General features: G+C 52.1%; 1 protein-coding gene across 31 annotated transcripts in view; it reads left to right on the top strand.

The window, feature by feature from the left end:
• Window positions 1-20,658, top strand: part of FMNL3 (formin like 3) — a 62,758-nt gene extending 42,100 nt beyond the window's left edge. For 3 of the 31 annotated variants that reach the window (XM_015151673.3, XM_028829457.2, XM_028829456.2), the window contains exons 5-27: window positions 3,716-3,799; window positions 7,182-7,334; window positions 8,584-8,692; window positions 8,875-8,951; window positions 9,279-9,372; window positions 10,783-10,857; window positions 11,453-11,563; window positions 11,880-12,029; window positions 12,387-12,488; window positions 13,500-13,779; window positions 14,254-14,322; window positions 14,412-14,536; window positions 14,829-15,031; window positions 15,760-15,994; window positions 16,147-16,215; window positions 16,346-16,426; window positions 16,518-16,647; window positions 17,324-17,484; window positions 17,817-17,918; window positions 18,256-18,348; window positions 18,608-18,731; window positions 18,865-18,979; window positions 19,692-20,658. In XM_015151673.3, the coding sequence (XP_015007159.3) occupies window positions 3,716-3,799; window positions 7,182-7,334; window positions 8,584-8,692; window positions 8,875-8,951; window positions 9,279-9,372; window positions 10,783-10,857; window positions 11,453-11,563; window positions 11,880-12,029; window positions 12,387-12,488; window positions 13,500-13,779; window positions 14,254-14,322; window positions 14,412-14,536; window positions 14,829-15,031; window positions 15,760-15,994; window positions 16,147-16,215; window positions 16,346-16,426; window positions 16,518-16,647; window positions 17,324-17,484; window positions 17,817-17,918; window positions 18,256-18,348; window positions 18,608-18,731; window positions 18,865-18,956 (2,719 nt within the window). In that variant the 3' untranslated portion in view covers window positions 18,957-18,979; window positions 19,692-20,658. Of the gene's footprint in view, window positions 1-3,715; window positions 3,800-7,181; window positions 7,382-8,545; window positions 8,693-8,874; window positions 8,952-9,278; window positions 9,373-10,782; window positions 10,858-11,452; window positions 11,564-11,879; window positions 12,030-12,386; window positions 12,489-13,499; window positions 13,820-14,215; window positions 14,323-14,411; window positions 14,537-14,828; window positions 15,032-15,759; window positions 15,995-16,146; window positions 16,216-16,345; window positions 16,427-16,517; window positions 16,648-17,323; window positions 17,485-17,816; window positions 17,919-18,255; window positions 18,349-18,607; window positions 18,732-18,864; window positions 19,031-19,652 lie in introns of all 31 variants that reach the window. The other 28 variants (XM_028829458.2, XM_077954072.1, XM_077954071.1 and 25 more) reach the window with 21 other exon arrangements.
• Window positions 20,659-20,745: the final 87 nt, after the last annotated feature.

Below are 20,745 nucleotides of genomic sequence, written 5' to 3'. Positions count from 1 at the left end.
CTCTTCACCTGGCCCCAGGCTGTTGGCTGGGCACACAGGATCTGCTGTCCTCTGGGGATGCTGTTCATCTTCCCTGCCATGAGGCAGAGTTGCCCCTTGAATGGCTTCTGGCTCCCCAGAGCTTTGGACTGTTTCTTTTCTGACTTTTCTGCCCCCTCAGCTCTGCCAGCTGCTGACTAGATGTTTCTGGCAAGCTTGAGGCCTCTCCTGGGGTCCTCCGCCTGTGGCTTTGAGTGGAAGACATTCCCACAGCAGTTGAGACTGGAGTCTGCCTGTGGCCTGGTGCTGGGCCAAGCGAGGCCCAGAGAAGGCTGAGGGTGGGGGGAACATACTGTATTGGGTAGCTGAGACCTACTTCCCGTTCTGTGACTATTTGGACTTTTTGGTGCCTGGGAGAAGATAATCTTAGTTCATGAGCAGAAGAAGCTTCCTTAAGCACCAGGAAAGATGTAAGGCAATGGGGGCCAGGAGCTGAATGTTTTCTATATTCACAGACCGTGGTGCTCCCAACCCATTGACAGGGCCCTTAGGAACTGTGTGAGTCTTTTTTTTTCCGGTCCCTGAGTGGGAAACCAGGAATTGCTGAACAAGCAAAAGGCTAATGTGTGAGGTACAGTGAAAGAGGGTATTGGCCTCAGTGTTACGAAACTGTAATCAGCAAAGATACATGAAAGTGAGAGAGAGAGAGAGAAAGTGTGTATATGTGTGCGTATGTGTGCTCATACAAAAGGACAGTGAGGGACATGTGATGTAGAACTGCAGGCGGGGTTACAGACCTGATGGAGGGCCTGGCACAAATGTCCAGTGCTTATGAGTGAGCAGTGGAGGCCCGGGTGGGGGCGGGGTACCCAGGCTTCCTGACAGTGGGGTAGAGACAGCCAAATGACATCATCAGCCTTTCCCCTCCTGTCGTAGCAGCAGCCCTCATCCACCCCCAGGGCAAGCCTTCCCGGGGTTCTTTAGAGGGAGAGGACACCTGTGTGTGTAGCCAGTTGTAGCAGCAATCACAAGGGAAACAGCACAGGAGAGAACAGGAAAGGGATGGTTCCTGGCCTCAGTAACTGTGCTCTGGTGGCCCAAGTATGGCTTCTGTAACTCATCTGTGAATCAGACATTGAAAGCCAAGCCACTGAGAAAGGTGTGGCCAAGCCTCTTCCTTTGTTTGGTGAATCCTTCATGGAAGGACAAAGTGGCAGGGGCTGCTTAGTACCCTTGTGTGTGAGGGCAAGAATGACACCAGTGGCAACCCTGAGTGCTACCTGCCACCCGAAGCCACCTACCACTCTGCATTCCTCCATAGTCCCTTCTGTCACTCTCAGCCCTTCTGTCTTCTTTTTGTTTGTTTTTAAAGACAGGGTCTTGCTCTGTTGCCCAGGATGAAGTACAGTGACGTGATCATGACTCACAGAAGCTTCAGCTTCCAGGGCTCAAGTGATCCTCCTATCCCAGCCTCCCAAGTAGCTGGGAACACAGGCACACACCCATGCCTGCCCATTTTATTTTATGTATTTATTTATTTATATTTTGAGACGGAGTCTAGCTCTGTCGCCCAGGCGTGATCTCGGCTCACAGCAACCTCTGCCTCCCAGGCTCAAGCCATTCTGCCTTTGCCTCCTGAATAACTGGGACTACAGGCGTGTGCCACCACACCCAGCTAATGTTTGTATGTTTAGTAGAGACAGGGTTTTGCCATGTTGGCCAGGCTAGTCTCAAACTCGTGGGCTCAAGTGATCTGCCTGTTTTGGCCTTCCAAAGTGCTGAGATTATAGATGTGAGCCACTGTGCCTGGCCTGCCTGTCCATTAAAAAATTTTTTTTTTTAAGTAGAGACAGAGTCTAGCCTTGTTGCCTAGGCTGGTCTTGAACTCCTAGGCTCAAGTGATCCTCTTTAAGAATCCCAAAGTGGAGCCACTAGTACCCAGCCTTGTTTTCTTGATTAAGTCTTGCTGTAGTCATCTGAGGATGGGGGTGTGCTTTCATTGGGAGAAGGCCACAGAGCAGTTTATGACAGTCCCTGCTGCCTGCCTCCTCTACCTGATGCCTGCTCCTCTGGCTGCTGGCCAGGAGCTAGGTCCAAAGCAGCGTGGTTCCCAGGCCTGGGGCCTCTTGGTAGTTGGCACACAAGTTAGAGGTCCTGGACGTGGTCCTTTGTTCCCAGGGAATAGCTCAGTGCCTGGCATTTTAGGCATGCCTGCCATCTGAACTGCAGCTTCTCTGGGTAGAGTTATGTGGAAGGATCCTTCCTGGATTTCTGGGAAGCGTTTGTCAGATTTTGGGTGCTTCAGGGTGGAAGGAACCCAGGACAAGGTGGGGAGAGGAGGATCCTGCTTTGGTCACAGCCTGATCAGCCCCAGGGCTTGCAGAAGTTGGGTGTGCAGGAGCAGCAGATGGGAACTCAGGTTCTGGAGAGGGACAGGCTGGGAAGTGGGATTCCGGAGCCTCTCCAGCTCCTCTTTCCCTGGTTTGTATTGGTTTCTGTGCCTTGCCTAAGCACCCTTTAACCTCTCCTCAAAGTGTCAAGATCCCGAAATAGCAGTATAGACTCAGACAGGAAATGAGAAGGGGGTGGGGAGCTGGAGAGCAGACAGACAGGAAACGGGAGGCCTGTTGGCCCCCAGAGAGGAAGCTAACTTCAGGCAGCTCCGGTGTCAGTCAGCTTCAGCCAGGGCCTGCTGCCAAATCTCAGCTGGGCCTGGTGGTGTAGCTCCAGAGTCTCTCCGTAGCTTGGGGTGTGGCTGGCCAACATGGCGCTGGTTTTCCAGCTGTTGGGGAGAAGAGGCCCCGCACGGCAGTTTGGGCAGAGCTTTCCTATAAAGACCCCCAGAAATTCTGAAGGAGTAGAGCACTCTAGATTAGGGTTTCATCCTGAGCGTTTTATGTTTCTGCTATGGAATGAACCTGTCATATAACAGTTCCCTAGATTTGCCCTTGACTTTCATTCCAGGAATATCTCAGCCCAAAATGACTGAAAGCAGAAGGGAAAATAATGCCCTGGGATATGGTCCCTAGGTGCTTTGTTGTCTACCTTCCTGGCTGAGGGGGGGCCCACGTCCTCAGGTTGACTCAGAGTGGTCATAGACATCCTGGAGTTCCTCGGGTTCCTGATCACCCCCATGCTTTTTCAGGTTCTGACAAACTCAACATGACTAAATACAGAACTCCTATACATCTCTGTTTGCTCACTGCTTTCCAAAACTCCTCTCCTTAAACTTGGTAGAGAGTGCTTTGGCCCAGGATACTTCTGTTCCAGAGCTCTCCTTGACTCTTCCTGCTGGTGTCTTGACAGGCTTCAGTCAGGTTGGAGACTTGCTGGCTTCGGTCAAGCACAACTCTGAACACGGGCCTGTGGTAAATGCTCTTGATACTTCCTAAATTCTTCCAACAAACACTGAGCAAGGACATGTGGAGGGATGCAGAAAATAATTGAGCCAGGGTCTGGCCCTTAAAGAGGGAGTACTTGAGAGCTTGTTTGTCTAAAGCACCTTCGTGATAAAGCAAGTGGTATTAGAAGGGCCTGTACTTTCCCCATCCCTGGCTTCCCTGCCTAGGGGAAGTCCATGACCGTGGATGGGTCTGTCATGGGTTTTGATCTTCAGAATTTTCCTAGCCTGGTGCTGGGTTCCAGGAGGAGGAGGTGTTGGATCAGAGGCATGTCACCCTCCTGATCCTTGACCCACTTTAGCAGACCCCTTCCACTGTGTTTCCTTTATCTGCAGGTGGGTGCGGGAGTTTCTGAATGATGAAAACAAAGGCCTGGATGTGCTGGTGGATTACCTGTCCTTTGCCCAGTGTTCTGTCATGTGAGTACCACCCCGGGGCTAAGGTTGGGGACCAGTTGGGGGAGGACATAGTTCTATTCTGCTTTGATAAGGAAGGGTGAGAGTTCAACAATGAAGATGGAAATGGGAATCCTGGACAGGAGGGAGTAGCCCAAGCAGTGGTGTGGAAGTAGGCAGGCAAGCCCAGAGATGTCTGGGGATCAGTGAAGAATGGTACTAGGCTGGAGTAGAAGATAAGATGCATTTTGGAGAATAGGAGAGAGAGATGGAAAGGGAGCTTGGAATCAGAAGCCAAGGCATCCAAATGCCAAGCTGTGAGCAATCCAGGGAAATGTCCTGGCTTCTGGTAGAGATGCCTTGGTGGGATCCATTCATCTTTGCAGAGTTGAGTCTTCCAGAAGCAACTTTGGGTTTCCAGACGTGAGAGGGTTATTACTCCAGGTCATTGTTGAAGAACCCAGGAACAGTGAGCATGACCTTTTGACCTGGATAGAAAAATGAAGTATTCAGGAGTCTTTTTCTAGCAGGCATGGGGGCTTGGAGGCAGCCAGAGTGAGTTAGCACAGAAAAGGTGGCCTGGTATAGTGGAAGGAATGAGAGCTCTTGAGTCAGACAAAGCTGAGTTTGGGTCTCAGTTCTGTTATTTACTATCTGTGTGACTCCAAAGCAAGTTTTTAATCATCTTCTATGAAAGGAGATCCACATTCCAGGGTTGTTGTGAAAATTAGATGATGACGTGTTAAAACACTTAGTATTGTTTGGAACATACTAGGTCTGTATTGTGGTAGCAGATCTACTGTTAATTTCATTATTATTATTTAAAGTGGCATACCCTACCACAATTACCTGAATATATGGAATTACATAATAAACATAATGACCAACACATTTAGACTTATACCTAGGACAGGTCAGCATTAGGGAGACCAGTCTTCCCGGTTTGCCCATGACTGTCCCTAGTTTTCCCCAGCGTCCCAGGAAACTCCTCCATCCTAGGACTCAGCCCTAACATTTTTTTGAGACAGGGTCTTGCTCAGTTGCCCAGGCTGGAGTGCAGTGGCACAATCTCGGCTCACTGCAGGCTTGACTTCCTGTGCTCAAGCAGTCCTCCTGCCTCAGTCCTGCCTCAGTCCTGCTGAGTAGCTGGGACCACAGGTGTACACCACCATGCTTAGCTAACTTTTTGTGTGTTTTTAGTAGGGATGGGGTTTCACCATGCTGCCCAGGCTGGCCTTGAACTCCTGGGCTCAAGCGATCCAGCTTGCCTCGGCCTTCCAAAGTGCTGGGATTGCAGGTGTGAGCCACTGCTCCCAACCAGCTTCCACTTTTCTAACTACTGTCCTTGCCCCCTTGGCCATTCTTCTTTTTCCAGCAGGTCTTCAGAGTCATCTCCTTAGGAATTTGAACTGATGCTTCTTCTACGTTCAGTGCCTCTCTCACCTTTTCCAGGTTATCCTCTGTTAAAGGCAAGAGTGGCCCACTTTCATTCTTGTCTCAGCAGAAGTCATACCTCGTGTGATTGTCCTCTCTCTTAAAAAAATTCTTTTTATAGAAAGAAATGAAAAACATTTGGTGAAATAATTTTTCTTTAAAAATTCAGAGCTTTCATAATAAAAAATGTAGCTCATTTTTCCAAATAAGCCTATCTCTCTTACTTGAAAAGCAAACAAATTCCAGCCACCCTAAACCAAGAGTACCCTGGAACCTCAGTATTGTAGTGTCCATGGCAGTACCTTTGACTCTGTTTTTAAAAAAGAAGGACTCTGTGTGGGGGAGAGAGTGTGTGTTTTGGGAAGGAATGAGAGGGAAAGGGTGAGGCCAAATAGAGTTTGAGTGAAGATACTTGTTTGTAAACTGCATATACCAGTACAAGAGGATACAGTGTTGTTGCTGATGGAGTCAGCAAGCTGTTTCCCTGTCAGGAGATTCCTCTGATGTCTACTTGAGAGCCCCATTAAACACCTCCTGATCATGAGGACACTAAAGCCTGCTCCCACTTCCTTTGGAATATTCTGACATCTGTAGATATCCCTTCCTATTCCAGAAAGCCTCAACCTCTGTGCCTTTGACCCCATATCTGAGCAGAATGCTTCTTGGGGGAGAAGAACCTGTAGGAGATGCTCCCTTAGTCTTTAATGACCTACATGGAGGAAGAGGACAAGAAGGAGAGGGACAGTTTCTCAGAGGGGTATATCCTGAAGTGAGGATGTATAAGAGAGGAGTCTCTGTGAGTTTGTGATCTTGGCCGTCTTCCTTGTCCTGGCCACACTGACAAACTGCTGATGGTTGACTGGGCGCAGTGGCTCACATGTAATCCCAGAGCTTTGGGAGGCCAAGATGAGAGATTGCTTGAGCCCAGGAGTTTTAAGACCAGCCTGCACAACATAGCAAGACTCCATCTCTACAAGAAAATCTTAAAAAATTAGTCAGGCATGGTGGCACGCACCTATAGTCCCAGCTACTCGGGAGGCTGAGGCGGGAGGATTGCTTAAGCCCAGGAGTTAGAGGTTACAGTGAGCCACGACTGTGCCACTGCATTCCATCCTGGGCCACAGAGTGAAACCCTTTCTCTTAAAAAAAAAATAATAATAATTGCTGATGGTGGAAGACATCTGGTTCCAGGATCAGGAAGTGACAAACCATTCAACTCCTGCAGAGGCTAGACTACAGGACCCTGGTCTACAATCTCAACTTATAATTTCTTTCCCCAGGGCAACTGAAGCCCAGGGAGCCTGTATACCTGAAAAACCTAGAAACCTCAAGTAGCCAAAACCATAGAGAACCTGGTCATTAAAGCCCAGTGCTAAGATGGGGCAGTGGTGCTCCTCCAAACAATAAAGGACTGTCCCACTCTGGGTTTGGCAGAACCCCCTTTCCTTTCCATTCAGTCCTGCCATCCACAATCAACTGGACTCCTTCAAGGCACTGAAAGGCCCTTTGGGTGCTGGCATTTGCCAACTAGCAAGACCTGCAGTTCGCCCATTCCCCACCATTCCCTCTATGGGGCAGATTCTTCATGGGGGGCCACAGCTTCCTAGAGATGTTCCATCTAAGCTGAGAGTGCAGAAAGACTACCAGCTCCTGAGTGGCCCATGGGGAGGACACTCCTCCTGGAGTTTCCTGGCCAGTGGGGAGCAAAGGAGTTGGCCTCCATCAGCTTCCCATCTCCTTAGACTCCCCTCCTGGTTGCTGCCTGTGCTTCTTCTGCCACTGTTCTGTGTTAGTGGCTCTTCCAGCTAGGATCAGGTCTCTGCTGCCCAGTTCTGCTTTTTCTCCTTGCTACCCCTGCTTCTTGTTGCCCTGGAGGCCTGAAGGGTGGGGGTAGGCTCGCAGGGGGCCTTGGCACTGAATTTCTCCCGCGTATGTGCCTGTGTGTGCGCACGTGTGTCCTTTCATGCTCCAGGTTTGACTTTGAGGGTCTGGAGAGTGGTGACGATGGTGCATTTGACAAACTCCGGTCCTGGAGCAGGTCCATCGAGGACCTGCAGCCACCCAGCGCTCTGTCGGCCCCCTTCACCAACAGCCTCGCTCGCTCTGCGCGCCAGTCTGTGCTCCGGTATGTGTGCTCTTGCTCTGCCCGCCTGCCTCCCACCCTACCTTTCAGTGCAGGTCTCAGGTTCAGCGGTGAGTGCTCATGCTCCTCCCTCCACTCTTGCTTCCAGGCTCAGCTCTCTTGCCCTCTGCCTGCCAGTCTGTCTCTGGTCTGTCCTCTCTGTCTCCTTGACTCTGCCCAGCGGTCTGTCCTGGGTAAGTACATGGTCTCAGCTGCACTCACCCCACATGGGGTTCCAGCTCTCCCCACTCCTAACCCCTCTCTGGGGGGCCCCTTCATTCCTCACTCACACTCTGCCATTCCTCCTGGGTCTCTTGAGCAGGGCACATCTCATACAGGTCCATGGCCTTCACTGGGTGATCCAGCTCCTACCCTCATTCTGTTTCCCTGTAGTTCTTCACTCTGCCCCTTCAGCTGCTTGGAGACCAGCTCCCACCCAACCTGGCTGCCCCTCGCATTCCCTTCACCTCTTCCTTCAGACCTTTTCTCTCTAAGGGTGCAACGTGCTCATCTGTCTGTCTGCGGTGTCTAAAAAGCTGTCCTGCCTGGTGGTAGGCGGATGGACTGGATGACTTCTCAGAGCCCCTTCCTACTCTGGGAGGCTTCCCTTTGGGTCCAATGGCCCTTGGTTTCTATCTCTCCTGTGGCCATGCTTTTCTCCTAGTCTCCTTTGGGTTGTGTCCCTTGGATACTGTTGATTATTCTTGTCATGCATGAGCAGACAGTGTCTCCTCCCTTTTCCATGAAATATCACTGAGAGGGTGGAGGGGTAGTGCAAAGCCAGACATAGCCCTGTGGCCCCACTAAAGCCTTTGGGGGTCGGCTCTGCCTTTTCTGTGATACAGAAGTGGGATGGGAACCACGATGCTCTTGTCTCACAGATTGTGCAGAAGGTGCAGCAACTGGAAGTGGGTGGAGGGAATGCTCAGATGACTGTGTCTCTGGACCCATCTCAGGGACTAGGAAGGCCTACACAACTACTACTTGTATTTTGAAGGATCTCTAGGTTTGGGGCACTGGTTATAAAGCCGGGATCCTGAGTAGTTGCTGATAAAGGCCTACTTAAGCAGGTGAAAACAGGCTGGACACTCTACCTCCTGCACGCTGTCCCTCTTGGCTGTTAGTACAAGGTGCTATTCCCTATTTTTTGCCACTGCTAAGGAGCAGCCTGCTCTCTGGGTGATGGTGAGTGCCCCTAGATGCTTCACTGGCAGCCTCAGCTCCCACCTGACTGCCTGGCCCATCTCCCCAGGTATAGCACTCTCCCTGGGCGGAGGGCCCTGAAGAACTCCCGCCTAGTGAGCCAGAAGGATGACGTCCACGTCTGTATCCTTTGTCTCAGAGCCATCATGAATTATCAGGTAAGGGGGAAGCACTAGTCGTGAGTGCTCTACCTCTTCTGCCTCATCTGCAAAACCAGGAGAGCTAGGAGGGCACCAGCTTATAAAAGACAGGTTTGCTGGTGGGCCTATGGTCAAGGAGATCTGCTGGGCTCACTCTTTCCCACCATCAAGGTCTCCTCCTTCTGTCCTTTCTCTTGTAGTATGGATTCAACCTGGTCATGTCCCACCCCCATGCTGTCAATGAGATTGCACTTAGCCTCAATAACAAGAATCCAAGGTGAGTTCCTTCCCTCCCCTTTCCTCCTCACTCTGTTCAGGGCTCTGGATATCTGTATTCCATGTATTCCTGACAAGTCCTGCCTAGCCTTGGAGTCCTGTCAGAGCCTTTGTTTGGACCCCCTCACCTCTGCTGGAGGAGAAGTATCCCTGGCTCTCCTCTAGTCTATACAGCTTAGTAAAGGAGCAAGCCCGCTTTCTCCCACCCTCTCTCCTCACCACTGAGGCTTTCTCCACTCTCCAAAAGGACTTACCCAGCCAGGGAAGTGAGCTGTGTAGTTGTCAGGATGGGGAGCTAGGGTGTTAATCTTCCTTCTTCACCCCTTAGGACCAAAGCCCTTGTCTTAGAGCTTCTGGCAGCTGTGTGTTTGGTGCGAGGAGGTCACGAAATCATCCTTGCTGCCTTTGACAATTTCAAAGAGGTCAGTCTTTTGGCTTTGCGTGTGTGTGTGTGTTTGCAGGGGAGAAGGCAGGGAGCCAGGTAGGTAAGCACCATTTCCTGTGATCTGCAATGCTTTTTAACATTCCAGTGCTTGGCTAAGCAACCTCTCTCCTGAACTCCCACTGTTTTTAATACCAGAACTTTAGTCTTACTAGATCTTCGGGCCAAGAAACCTCCTGATTGGCCAGCTAAAGATACCCTCAGCTAGCTGAGGGCTATAGTCTAATGGTCCTACTTGGGCCCTGCATCCAGATCACCTAAGGAGCTTGTTAAAAGTACAGATTCCCATGCTCTAGTTCAGACCCATTAGAGGCCTGAGTATATGTACTTAAGTGACACCCCAGATGGGAATCTGATACGGTGAACCATTGATAGAACCCAAAGCACATATGTTTGAAATGGGAGGAGAAGGTAAGCAAGGATGTCTCCTAGGTTGTTGGCTGTTACTGGTGAGGAGAGAAGGAACTCCTTTGTGGCATTTGCCCCAGCTCCTGGGCCTGCCTCTGAAACCCCTATCTACTTGAACACAGGATTCTTCGACATCCAGCCACAGCTGGTGGTCCCACCCCTTCCTCTTCTTTGGACCTCTTCCCTAGCATCCATTGTTCAAGCCAGGAAATGGCTCTTCCTCCTTGAGGCCCAGAGGCTCAGAGGAGCCTCTAGACCCCTCTCAGAGAGGGCTTTCCTGTACACTGGCCCTTCCTCTGCATCCCCACTAGGACTGCAGCCTCCTGTCTTAGCCATGGCCTTCCTACCTTCCTCCTTCTTTCCCTCCTCCTTTTAGTAACTTGGCAGCATCACATCCCTGTGTTTCTTCTTGACCTATCCCCAGAGGCACTCAAAGCCCAGCTTAAGGGCACAGGCTTTACTGAATTCCCTCAGCAATTTGGTGGGGGACCATAGACCCAGAGCCAGATTGTAGGTCCCAGTTTTCTTTCTTTTTTGAGATGGAGTCTCACTCTGTGGCCAGGCTGGAGTTCAGTGGCACAATCTCAGCTCGCCGCAGCTTCCACCTCCCGGGTTCAAGCGATTCTCCTGCCTCTGCCTCCCAAGTAGCTGGGACTACAGGCATATGCCACCATGCCTGGCTAATTTTTGTATTTTTAGTAGAGATGGGGTTTCACCATGTTGCCCAGGCTGTTCTTGAACTCCTCACCTCAGGTGATCTGTCCATCTTGGCCTCGCAAAGTGCTGGGGTTATAGGCATGAGCCACCGCGCCCGGCCCCAGGTTTTCTTTTATAGTGTCCAGAATGCCCTATTTCATATATAGAGTTGTGGTTAAGCTTGGTCTGAACCAGTCCTTTGCCATGATGTTCCTGGGAGCCAGAGCATAGGGGCTTGGGTTCTGCACAGAGCAGATCCTTTCACTGAGAAAGTTTGCTCATTCAGGTATGCAAGGAGCTGCACCGCTTTGAGAAGCTGATGGAATATTTCCGGAATGAGGACAGCAACATTGACTTCATGGTGAGGAACTGGGCCTGGGTCCAGCACCAGGGCTGTGTGTTCCTTGACAACAGGGGTGAGGCCAACAGCGTATCTTGATATTCCATGTAGAGCCCAGAATGATTCTATTCAGCAAATGCTTCTTGTCCACCTGCCCACCCCAGAGAGCTCTTAGAAACTTCAGGACATCATTTGTCTATATCGGATCTATCTCCTTTTCCTCTTTTCTGTGGCCTTTTTGTCCTTGAATTGGATCCTTTTTGAGCTGCCCTCCCTTTCCTAAGCTCTTCCTCTAGCTTCTCTTCCCCTCAATGCAGGGTTTTCGGCTAGGTAAGGTTTCCTTGAGGAATACCTGCTGATGTACAAAGGAAATCAGAGAGCTATATCTTCACTTACATCTGTTTTTCATGTAATTTACTTGTCTTTATACACTGAATATTAAATGACTTTTTAAAAATTAAAATGCTCTTATTGCCCCCATAAAGGCTTAACTCTTTAATTGACTCCCTGTAATTATCCACATGATGATGATATTCTAACAGCCACCTATCTTCCTGGTCTCTTGGCTCTCATCTGCCCTTCCTGTTGCTGCTTCTCTGGGCCTCCTCTTCTTCAGGTGGCCTGCATGCAGTTCATCAACATCGTGGTGCACTCGGTGGAGGACATGAACTTCCGGGTCCACCTGCAGTATGAGTTTACCAAGCTGGGGCTAGAGGAGTTCCTGCAGGTGAGCTGGTTGGGGTCCTTGTAAGGTGAGGTTCGTTGGGATCCGTTTAGCCATATCACAAATGATTTTTCTTTTATAAGTGCCTAGTCCTTGATGCTCTTGGGACCCTGCCTGTCTTCTGTGGCCTGGGACTCAGGACCTCTGCAGATAACTCCCCAGTCAGGCCACTCCATGGGGCGAGAATCTGACATGGCCTGCAGCAGGAACTCTTTGGGAAGTGGTGGCGAAGGGGGACGAGGACTAAGTCTTTCTCAGAAAGTTCCCCTGATGATCTGCCTGCTCCTACAACTACTACTACTCTCTGCTCTTCCCCCAGAAGTCAAGGCACACGGAGAGCGAGAAGCTACAGGTGCAGATTCAGGCATATCTAGACAACGTGTTTGACGTCGGGGGTTTGTTGGAGGATGCTGAGACCAAGAATGTAGCCCTGGAGAAGGTGGAAGAGTTGGAGGAGCATGTGTCCCATGTAGGTGGTCTTTCTTTGCCTGCCAGAGCCACTGTTGATGGAAGCTCAAGTTACCAGGAATCCTAAGCTGACCCATTGCCTCCAGATTGAGTCCCAGGGAGGCTTTAGAACCCACCAGGGCTCTCAAGAGCATACTCAGGTCTGAGCCACTGGATCATCCACTAATTGAAACACACACCGACCTCCAGGGCTGGGCATGAGGTGGCATTGGTCTTGAGACAGTCAGAATGTGGCCTTTGTCTTGTATCTGTTATCCCTTGTGTTGAGGGGTTGGACTCAGGTCTTGACTAGGGTTCAGGCTGTGCTGAGTGCCCAGGCTTTAGGGCCAGCACAGAACCTGCCCTTCCTGTTGTGCAGCTCACAGAGAAGCTTCTGGACCTAGAGAATGAAAACATGATGCGGGTGGCAGAGCTAGAGAAGCAGCTGCTGCAGCGGGAGAAGGAACTAGAGAGCATCAAGGTACAAGTACTCTGGGAAGGCGGTCCCTGACTGATCCTGGGCTCCAGGGCCTTGGGGTTTTGCTTTTTTTCCCTGAGTCATATCAAGTTCTTTAGGATTTAGATCTTGATTCACCCTTGAGGTACTCAGGTCTGGGTGGGCTGATGATTTCACCCCATGTTTCTAGTTAGAGAGGAAAGCTGAAGCCAGTGTGAGCCAGACACACACATAAGAGGGTGGGAGCAGCTGGGGCACCCAGAGTATTCTGGAGTTCCAACCCAGCCTCCTTCTACCAGCCTATCCCATTGATTTTTCTCCCGTCTACCCCCATGTTCCTCCCCAAGCCATGCTTAGTGAGCACAGGCAGAGGGACCAGGTGCTCCGTGTATTAGGATGTCCACCAGGTATCCTAAATTAGCAGGGCAGGTGCTCTTCATATTTCATTCTCTCCTGTATTCTCACCTGACTTTTTGTTCATTATAGTCATGTCCCCATCCTACCTTCTCTTCCAGAAGAATATATGCTGGCTGTGTTGAGCTCAATATGTATCTGCCCAGCTTCTGCTAAGCATTGTATTGGGAGCTATGGAGAATACAGAGGTGGTTAAAACAGGGTCTTGTTTATAGGGGGCTTCCAATTGAGCCATTATACAAGGTCAAGTGAAAGTAAAGCAAAATGAGGCCCAAAGGGCTATGGAGAGAGCAGCTATTTTAGACCGGTGGTAGATTAAGGAGAGTTTCACAGGGGCAACCTTTTTCCCTGGGCTTTGAGAGGTCCATGCAGTGAGAATTGGCTGGAGCAGAGAGGACACCTGAGGGTGCCAGCAGAGGGAGGAGGCAGCTTCTGCTTGCCTCTCTTGTTTTGCTGCCTTCCAGCTTCCCCATTCCCCCACCTGGGCTTCTGCCACTCTGAGCCTCTGAGTACACTCACAGAGACCCTAGTTAAGAGAACCCTGGGTAGGAATTCTCACTCTAGGGGCAATGACTATTCCTTCAGCCCACTTTTCCCTTAATGGTGCTGTCTGCCTGTCAGGAGACATACGAGAACACAAGCCACCAGGTGCATACCCTGCGAAGGCTCATTAAAGAGAAGGAGGAGGCCTTTCAGCGTCGATGCCATTTGGAGCCAAGTGTCCGGGGCCTGGAGTCTGTGGGCAGTGAGGCCCTGGCCAGAGTAGGCCCTGCAGAGCTGAGTGAGGGCATGCCACCCTCCAACCTGGATCTTCTGGCTCCAGCCACACCCCCTGAGGAGGTCCTGCCTCTTCCTCCACCACCAGCTCCGCCCTTGCCCCCTCCACCTCCCCCATTACCAGGTAACCACCACCCCTGGGAACCAGCAGGGGCAGCCTCTTTGTGGGGACCAAAACTGTAGTCAGCAGTGTCTTCCTCAGGGAGAAACTGGGAAAATGGCATCATCTGAGGACTAGGGGGATATAAAATCCGGGTGAGGGAGGGCTGGAATCTGAGAGGAGCTCAAGTTATCAGCACAGGGATGCCCAAAAGCAGATGTAGACCTGTTTTAAGGGTCATAAAGATGTTGCTCCCAATTCCTTTGAAGACAGCCAAGGAGAGGCTTAGACTATAGCCGTAGAAACTGGGTTAGAGACCAGCAACAACTGCCCTGTCAGAGTTAGAATTTCTGGGAGCAGCTTGAGCAGAGTTCATGTAGGCTCCTTCTCTGAGAGTTGTTTTTTTTTTAAACTCTCAGAGAAGGTGGGGCAGGCAGAGGGGAGGGAAGCCTATGAAGAGTCTCTTGACCCCTGGGTCACTGTATCTTCTTTCCCCAGACAAGTGTCCCCCAGCCCCACCTCTCCCTGGTGCTGCACCCTCTGTGGTGTTGACAGTGGGCCTGTCAGGTGAGTGTCCTCAAGGCTCTGGGCAGGGCTGGTGGGACCAGGGGTGTGTGTCCTTGGCCCCTGTGTCACTGATCCTCCTTCCAAATTAGCCATTCGAATTAAGAAACCTATCAAGACCAAGTTCCGGCTGCCTGTCTTCAACTGGACAGCACTGAAACCCAACCAGATCAGTGGCACTGTCTTCAGCGAACTTGATGATGAGAAGATCTTGGAGGTAACAGGGCCTGGGGTCCAGAGGGGTAAGGTTGAGGGCTAGGGACCTGGTTGCCTTTTGAGGAGATCTGGTCTTAGAAAAGCCATCAGACAGGGTGAGGCCAGGCTCAGCTCCACGAACCCTTCATTCTTGAGTGTATATATATTTCTAGTTGTGTCAACACTTTATTTGTGTTTGTATTCAGGAAATATTCCAGAGTGACAGAGCTCTGGGCCAACGCTGGGTGGGCTGTCAGGAGGTCCTCCACTAGTATGAGGCTACAGCATTTTCCCTGCTCATCTATTCCTGCCAGGACCTGGATCTGGATAAGTTTGAAGAATTATTCAAGACGAAAGCGCAGGGCCCTGCCCTTGACCTCATCTGCTCCAAGAACAAGACAGCGCAAAAAGCTGCCAGCAAGGTGACTCTGTTGGAAGCCAATCGTGCCAAGAACCTGGCCATCACCCTACGCAAGGCTGGCCGCTCGGCTGAGGAGATCTGCAGGGCCATTCACACGTGAGGCTCCCACTGACCTGGGGTTCTCCACCCAGGAGCCTGGGTTTCCCTAGATTCCAGGTCATCTGACAGAACTCCCTCCTATCCCCCTAATCATCCACTGGCTTGGCTTGGCCAGAATTTACTGCATCTGTGCTGGCAGTTCAGCCCAGACCTTCACCCAAGGAGCTCTCAGTCTATTGGGAACAGTGCAGTAACACTGAGTGATACCACCAAGATGGTAGAAGTATACAGGCAGCTTTGGGAGAATATGGAGGTTCATGTAGCTGAGCTTGGTGATGAATGAGGGAAGCCTTCCCACAGGAGGTAATGTCTCAACTGGGACCTGAAGAAAAGATAGGAGTTAGTCCAGTTCAGGGCCTGGAGGGAGAAGCATAGTGCCTTGGGTACTAAAAATGGAATCTGGCTTTAGTGTAGGGAGAGGAGCAGGAGAAGGTAGAGAATCAGTCAGAAGTCTTGCAGGCTGGGCCTCATAAGCCATGCTCAGGTGTTTGGACTTCACCCTAGGTACAGAGGGAGTACATTAAAGGGCTTATTAAACAGGAGCATGGAATGTTCCCCTAGGATCATTGCTGGTGCTGTGACAGATGAGGCAATGGGTCCTTTGCCTTTGGCTGTGTTCTGTGTACAGTCCCCTGTCCAGTCCTTCTAGGAGCTTGGAAAATAAAAGGGATGAGGGAAAACATGGAGAGATGGGAGAACTGACGTGGTCCCTTCCTCCTCCACAGGTTTGACTTGCAGACACTACCTGTGGACTTCGTGGAGTGCCTGATGCGCTTCCTGCCCACAGAGGCTGAGGTAAAGCTGCTGCGGCAATATGAGCGTGAGCGGCAGCCCCTGGAGGAGTTGGCGGCTGAGGATCGCTTCATGCTGCTCTTCAGCAAGGTGGAACGGCTGACCCAGCGAATGGCTGGCATGGCCTTCCTGGGGAATTTCCAGGATAACCTGCAGATGCTCACACCGGTACAGCCCCCACCCAACTCATGGTCCTGGACAGCTGTCCCTCCACCCTCCATCTGCTAGTCACCTCCCCTGCCCTTCCAGTCCTTCTGACCCCTCCCTGTCTTTACCGCATCTCAGCCTGGGGTTACTTCAGTGTTCATATTGTCCTACAGCAACTCAATGCCATCATTGCGGCGTCCGCTTCCGTCAAGTCTTCACAGAAGCTGAAGCAGATGTTGGAGGTGGGAAGAGGTTGTGAACAGGGGTGCTTGGGGTTCTCGGGTCCTAGGTGGGAGCCTGGGGCTATACAGAGAGGAAGAAGGAGCCCTCAGGACCTGAGCCTGACCTGCCTCCCATGCATTCTTTGGACAGATCATACTTGCACTGGGGAACTACATGAACAGCAGCAAGCGGGGAGCTGTGTATGGCTTCAAGCTCCAGAGCCTGGATCTGGTAAGATGGTGAGGGCCAGGAAGCCTGGGGGGCAGCAGTTGTGGAGCCAGTGTGCTTAGCTTTTATGCACTGCCCTGACCCCCTCTCCTAGCTGTTGGATACCAAGTCCACTGACCGGAAGATGACACTGCTTCATTTCATCGCCTTGACAGTGAAGGAGAAATACCCAGACCTGGCTAACTTCTGGCATGAGCTGCACTTTGTTGAGAAGGCTGCAGCAGGTGAGGAGAGCCTGGCTGGGTGGGCCTGCCCTCACATCCAGCCCAGGACAATCCCAGGAAGCTATGAGGAGAGGGAACACTTGGGTCCATTTGTTTCTGGCTTTTGTTATCTTCTTTTTGACCACTTCAAAGCTTTCCGCTGGAGCCTTAAGCAGGGGCCACTCCAGAGGGAGCCTTCCTCCAGGCGCCAGGCCTGGCCCATCCCAGCTCTTCCCAGCTAGGTACAGTGGGAGCAGGAACAGGAAGGGGAGCAGTGACTCTTTACTCCCAACTCCCTCAAGCTGGCCCCAGAGATCTTGCATTTGTGTATGATGTATGTGATGTGCTTAGAAAAAATCATAAAGCCCTCTATAGACATGAGGTAGCTGTTATTTCTGCCCCACCCATGAACACTAGGGCAGGCCTGAGGCAGTTTCATTGTGGAGACCAGCAGTCTCTGTGGCTTGCCTGCTTTTGTTTGCTACTGTGTTCTTTGGGGTCACAAGCTCAGTTTCCATTCCATTCCCTCCCCCTGTGAGGGATCAGCTAGCTTGGTGTGTACTTCCTTATGTCCACACAGATATGTGAACCTGAATGAGCCCATGCTGAGGGGGAGGGCCAGAGTCTGATATAGCTCTAGGCTGGGAGGTGGGTGTGCCAGGCCCTAGGCATCCTCAGCCAGGCTTTTGGTGACCAGTGTCCCTGGAGAACGTGCTGCTGGACGTGAAGGAGCTGGGCCGGGGCATGGAGCTGATTCGGCGTGAGTGCAGCATCCATGACAACAGTGTCCTCCGGAACTTCCTCAGTACCAATGAAGGCAAACTAGACAAGCTCCAGCGGGATGCCAAGACGGCTGAGGCAAGCACAGGGTACAGGCGGGTGGGAGCAACCAGGGCCAAGGCTCCAGGCCCCTCTAGGTGGCCCTAGTTCTATTTTTTCTTTTAAATCAAGCAGCTGGCTGTCTATATGTAGGGGGGAGAGCGCGCTTTGGGAGTGGCAGGCAGCTGCCTCTGGAGACTGGTTATTGGGAGCTTTGGGAGCCCCAGGTTCTCTCCAGCTCACAGGGGCCTGGGTGGTTGGTTTTCCTCCCTTTGGCCCTGGGCTCTGCTTTCCGCAGGCCACTCGTCCACGGTGTGGGAGCTGGGCTGCCCCTTCCCGCCAGTGACCCGTTCTGCCCACCCCTTCCCCAGGAGGCCTACAATGCAGTTGTGCGCTACTTTGGTGAGAGTCCCAAGACTACACCTCCTTCTGTATTCTTCCCAGTATTTGTCCGATTCATTCGTTCTTACAAGGTAAGCTGCAGATAGCTTTTAAAGAAGTTTGGTTGAGAGAAAACTGGCTGAAGGAGAGAAGCCTGGGTTTAAAGTATGGGCCTTTTCCGACTCCTCCTTTGAGTCCTGGGAAGGGAGCGATGCAAGCTGGCGAAAGGCCTCTTAGCTGTGAACTGGTGGGCAGGGTGGGGCCCAGGACCTTCCTGTCATTGTTTGGGGCAGGAAGTGCCCCTCCAGAGGGTGGCCACCTGGAGTTAGCGGGTCTCACTGCCACCCACTCTCCACCTCAGTGTGAGCCCCTCCCCTCACAGCCTGTGAGCCTCACCCCCAGCCCCCACCCATCTTCCATGGCTCTTAGGAAGCAGAACAAGAGAATGAAGCCCGCAAGAAGCAGGAGGAGGTAATGCGGGAGAAGCAGCTGGCTCAGGAAGCCAAGAAACTGGATGCCAAGGTGGGTGGGACCAAGAGCTGGGGCCTGGAAGACGACAAGGCAAAAGAGTGGGGGCTGGGGGTCAGAAGGCTAGGGGAGATGAAAACTTGGAGTGGACAGACCACCCAGAGGGCTGGCATCCAGAGGGATGGAGGGAGGGCCTTTGGGGATTCCTAGCAGTGCACAAGCAGTGGCATCCTCAGGCTGCACCTTGGGGCAGGAACCAGTCCCACATTAGGTCAGTGATGACTTCCTTCCCCCTCCACATTCTTGGCCCTAGACCCCATCCCAGCGGAACAAGTGGCAACAGCAGGAGTTAATAGCAGAGTTGAGGCGGCGCCAGGCCAAGGAACACCGGCCTGTTTATGAGGGGAAGGATGGTACCATCGAGGACATCATCACAGGTGGGGCCCTTTTTCACTCCCTGGGGCCTGGCCATTGCACCCAGCTCCCAAAGCTCAACCTAACTCCTTTGGGCTCTCCTCCCATCCCACACCCCATGAGGCCTGACCACTGTGTCTCTCTCCTGGGCCACAGTGCTGAAGAGTGTCCCTTTCACGGCCCGTACTGCCAAGCGGGGCTCACGCTTCTTCTGTGATGCAGCCCACCATGATGAGTCAAACTGTTAGCCCCCAAGGCTGGGGCCCGACAGGTACTGGGCACCGCAGCTGCCCCCTGTGCATGCCCATCTCCCAAGATTCCTGCTGGAGACCACAGGCACCTCCTTTCCTGCATGATTTGCAATCACCCTCTGGCAGCCTCCCAGCGATGGGGACACATACTTCTTGCATGCCCCATGCTCTGAGAAGTGTGGCATATCCCCTGCATGTGTCCTTAGGGAAGTGGTCTCTCCCACTAATGCTGTCCTGGCTTCTACTAAGACCCAGTGGGTAGGGAGTCGCCAGGTCAGTGTTGAGGACAGGCCAGAGCAGGCAGGACCAGGCCTACAGTTCTGATCTTTGAGGCTGAGGTTGAGGGTCCATTCCCAGGCCTAAGGAACCTTTCCCTAGGGTTCGGTTCTCTTATAAGAGCTCTGGTAGTAGCTTCTGACCAGGAGGTATCAGATGTCCCTTGATCTGTTTCCTGATGTCCAGTCAGCCTGGAGTCTTTTCCTTCTGGCTCTTTCTGAATGCATCTACCTTGTCTCTGTCCACTGCCCAGTGGCCTCTAGTCACCCCCAACCTGATCCACTGAAATGCAAAGCCCAGCAATCTCCCCAGCTGGGTACCCCTCAAGCCTCTAAGCCTCCTGTTTATCTGCCTCACCGCTGGCTCCTCCCTGGCCCTACCTGTGGGGCTGCTCTTGAGGGCACTGTCCTGGCTCAGCCTACCATCCTGTTCACAGGTCTCTGTCTTCCCCTACAGGCCTCCACTGCCAGCCTATGGTTGTTCGCCACCAAGCCAGGAGTGCTGCGCCACCCAGTGGTCCCCCTCGGGCTCCAGGCCCCCACTGAGACCCTCTTGGAGGCAGAAGCACTTCAACCCTCAGAGTCCTACAAGTCCAACCAGTGGACCTGGAATTGGCCAAGGGCCCAGGAGAGGGCTGTGTTGCTCTCAACTATATCCACCCCAGCTCTTAAGGCTGGATCTTTCTACTTGTGCCACTATGGGCACTAGGTCTGTAGGTCCCTGGTGCCTCCAGTACTGCACTTTGCCCCCAAGGTCTTTGACTTCGTTTCCTGAAGGGTCACCAAGGGTCAGCTCAAGGCTGGGAAAAACCATTTCCAGCTTTAGCCTAAACAGGGCATGTAGATCTCTCTCCCACTAGAGCCCCGAGGGATGAGAGGAGAGAGCAACTGTCCTTTCTTTTTTTTTCCCTTCCTTTTTGCAGGCCCATGGTCAGCTCTGGTCTAGACGTATCTAGGCTTAGGGAGCCCTGGGACCCTGCCAGTCTCAGTTCATCTCTTACCAGGAGCAAGGCCCTCTGAAGCATGGGCCGTGCCAGCTGTGCCCTAGTGATAAGGGTAAGAGGAAAGATGTCAGACTCACTGCCCTTATTTCTCTGCCCATTTCATTCTAGGCTCACACTGTCCTTGTCAAGGTGGGCAGAAAAGCAGAGGTTTTCTCTGCACCAACCCCTCTCTGCAGATGGCTGGAGAAAGGGTGGGCCAACTCTTCACCTTCTTTCCTCAGCTACGTTTTTTTGTTTGTTTGTTTTTTGGCAGGGGACAAGGAGCATGGTGGTCTTGGCTGACTATTTGCTCACTTCCTGTTTCTCCTCTGCCCCTGGAAGGGAATGTGGGGGCTCACTTTTTTGTACATGTACCACCTCCTTTTCCTCTTGTACATAAACCTCAGACTCTCCCTCTCTCAACAAAGGCTTGATGCACCAGGCCTGACTTTGTCTCCTGTTTCTGAGCTTAGGGGTTTAGGGTGTCCACTTAGCCCGACCTGGGCCATGGGGACAGAAAAGAAATCT

Source organism: Macaca mulatta, chromosome 11 (assembly GCF_049350105.2).
Source record: "Macaca mulatta isolate MMU2019108-1 chromosome 11, T2T-MMU8v2.0, whole genome shotgun sequence".
NCBI classification, from domain to species: Eukaryota; Metazoa; Chordata; class Mammalia; order Primates; family Cercopithecidae; genus Macaca; species Macaca mulatta.
This window is presented reverse-complemented; position numbering and strand designations above follow the sequence as displayed.